Source organism: Chionomys nivalis, chromosome 1 (genome assembly GCF_950005125.1).
Source record: "Chionomys nivalis chromosome 1, mChiNiv1.1, whole genome shotgun sequence".
In the NCBI taxonomy this organism is placed as follows: domain Eukaryota; kingdom Metazoa; phylum Chordata; class Mammalia; order Rodentia; family Cricetidae; genus Chionomys; species Chionomys nivalis.
In genome coordinates this window covers 94,594,299-94,596,988 of record NC_080086.1, presented here as the reverse complement: position 1 = coordinate 94,596,988, position 2,690 = coordinate 94,594,299, and the positions used below count along the sequence as shown (strand labels likewise).

The 2,690-nt window shown below is 49.0% G+C and overlaps 1 protein-coding gene across 1 annotated transcript; it reads left to right on the top strand.

The window, feature by feature from the left end:
* Nucleotides 1–317: 317 nt before the first annotated feature.
* On the top strand, nt 318–1,336 carry LOC130887962 (b(0,+)-type amino acid transporter 1-like). The gene is made up of 2 exons (XM_057790723.1): nt 318–1,076; nt 1,331–1,336. Exons 1-2 carry the CDS (start codon nt 318–320, stop codon nt 1,334–1,336), a joined length of 765 nt encoding a protein of 254 aa, XP_057646706.1.
* The last annotated feature ends 1,354 nt before the right edge of the window (nt 1,337–2,690 follow it).

The window sequence follows — 2,690 nt, the reverse complement described above, 5'->3', positions numbered from 1 at the left end:
ACCTGCAATGCTGAGCAAGCACCCTCACTTACTTGAGCCACACCCCAGCCATCAGTAGAGATTTCAACCATTTCCTCTCCTGAACCTTTACTGACTGACTCTCTGACCCAGGCTCCCACAGACTGTCTGTACTGAGACTCGAGCTGGTCTGGTGCTTGCTTGATCAGCTCCTTCTAGATTGCACCCTGTGTCTTTGCCCTCTGGCTTGGACTCCCTCCAGCACTGTAATCATTAACGCCCTCGGGAAACCCACGGACAAAAGGGACCAGAGGCTGGACTGGTCACCAACCAGAGGCAGTGTCTGCTGAAGTCTGGAGATGGAGAGAAGCGAGGAGCAAGACGGCAGTGAGAAGCCCGCAGGGCCAGAGCATGACAGTGGGGCACCAGGACTGTCACTGAAGAGGGAGATTGGTCTGTGGAGTGCAGTTTCCATGACTGCTGGCTGTATGATTGGTTCTGGCATCTTTATGTCCCCACAGGGGGTCTTGGTTTACATGGGTAGTCCTGGAGCCAGTCTTGTTGTCTGGGCCACTTGTGGCCTCCTGGCCATGCTGGGTGCCCTGTGCTATGCTGAACTGGGCAGTCTGGTTCCTGAATCTGGGGGAGACTATGCCTACATTTTACGAACCTTCGGCTCTTTGCCTGCCTTCCTGGTTATCTACACATTTGTCCTGGTGGCCAGACCCGCTGCCATCACGGCCGTCTCTCTGAGTTTTGCTGAATATGCGCTGGCTCCCTTTTACCCAGGCTGCTCTTCATTCCCTCAGATCACGGTCAAGATTGTAGCTTCCTCTTGCATCCTGTTGCTGCTACTGATCAACTTCTGGAGCTCCCGGATATCCACGGTGGTGATGAACGTGTGCACAGCTGCCAAGGTGTTCTCATTGCTCGTCGTTGTAGTGGGTGGGGCTGTGGTGCTGGCCCAGGGCCGCAGTCGTGCAGAATCCTTGCCGTTTGCCTTCCACAACACAACACAGCAGGCAGGGCGCATTGGCATGGCTTTCTACCATGGCCTGTGGTCCTTTGATGGCTGGAATAATATCAACATGGTTGTAGAGGAGCTCAAGAACCCAAAGGTGAGTTGAGTGTGCTGCTCTAGGGGTGAACCTCTGAGCATCTGCAGCTCCAGGAACTGGGGTTCCAAGTACTCAAATGACCGGGATCATGAGCGATCTGACTGGAATCAAGGCTCCCTTGCTATACTCAGGGGACTGCATGGCAGCCCATCTGCCTTGATTAGTTTATGGGATTTCATCAATGGCTTCTAACTAAAGCAGAGTACTTCATACTATCATATCCCATGGACTCATCTTTCTGCCCCTCGAGGTAGCCATGAACACTCCATGTTTTACCGGGGAAAACTGAAATTCACAAAAGGGGAATTATTCTGAATTCATACTGCCAGCATTCTTATTGATTCTGCTGGCTACCCCCTATCTTGTTCACTTCAGAACACTGCAGTAGATACTTGTTCATAGTTTCCGAAGTCTGGGTGCCACTTGAGGACATAGCATACTTTGGCTTTGGAAACAACCCAGTCCTGCCTTTTCACCCTAACCTGTGAACCTGGTCTGGATAATCAGTGTGCTAGCTAGTCTGAAGGGCTACCCCGGACTCTGTTGTGGCATTTGGATCTTTGGTTATTAATATACTGACTCTTTGCTATAAATATAATTTCTGAGATGTTGTTTGTTTTCTTTTTCCCTTGTAGGAGTTTCAAATTCTCACAGAATAGGACCTGCAAGTCTTCTGAGGTCCCCACTGGGCTGGCTTAGGGGCAGCCCTCACTGGAGGGCAGCTTGAGAAGAGAATGGCAGTTTAGAGACAAAAGTGCAAGAGCAGAGAGAAAGAGACAGACAGACAGACAGACAGACAGACAGGAGAGAGAAACAGAGACAAAAGAGAGAGATAGAAACAGAGATGGGAGAGACAGACAGAAACAGTGGGGAGAGAAAAACAAGAGAGACAGAGAGAAGGCAGGAGAGAGAGAGGGGGGGGGGAGGAATATCAGAGGCAGAGGAATGCATGCTCAGGGTCCTAGGGTCTCATCCTTATTTTTATTTTTCTTCTCTGAGACAGTCTCATTGTAGTGCAGGTGGGCCTTGAGCTTGCGCTGTGGCTAAGAATGTCTTTGAACTTCTGATCCTCCTGTCCTCACCCCCTAAATGGTGGGATTACAGGAGTTACCGGCATGCCTGGTGGTTTTAGTTTCTTTCATATGATTTCATGTTCTTAAGTCTTTGTCTGTGGAAAGGGACTATCATAATAACTGCCCTGACTTCCTTCTTCATTTCTGAGGTTTCACTGGTACATTCTTGGCCCAAGGCTTGGGAAACTCTCAAGTAAATGGGTAGCATGTACATATGGTTGCCTGGCAGCTGTAGAGCCCCCTTTCTCAATCTAGACTTTGGGCTTTCAGCTAGGTCAAGGAAAGAGCAGGGTTCCGGAAGTTGGTCTCTGAAGTTGAAGACAAGCTCCTATGGTTGTGGTGGTTATCAGCAAAGTCTTTCAAGAAAGGGTCCAAGAGTTAAGATCTTAAGTCCCCCTATCCATTAGTACCTGTCACAACTACTCTCTTCTGTTATGACAGCAGAAAAACTGCTATATGTAAATAAAGGAACACAGTTGTGTTTCAATCAAACTTAATTGTCAAAATCAGCCACAGGCTAGAATTGTTGTTTGCTGATCTC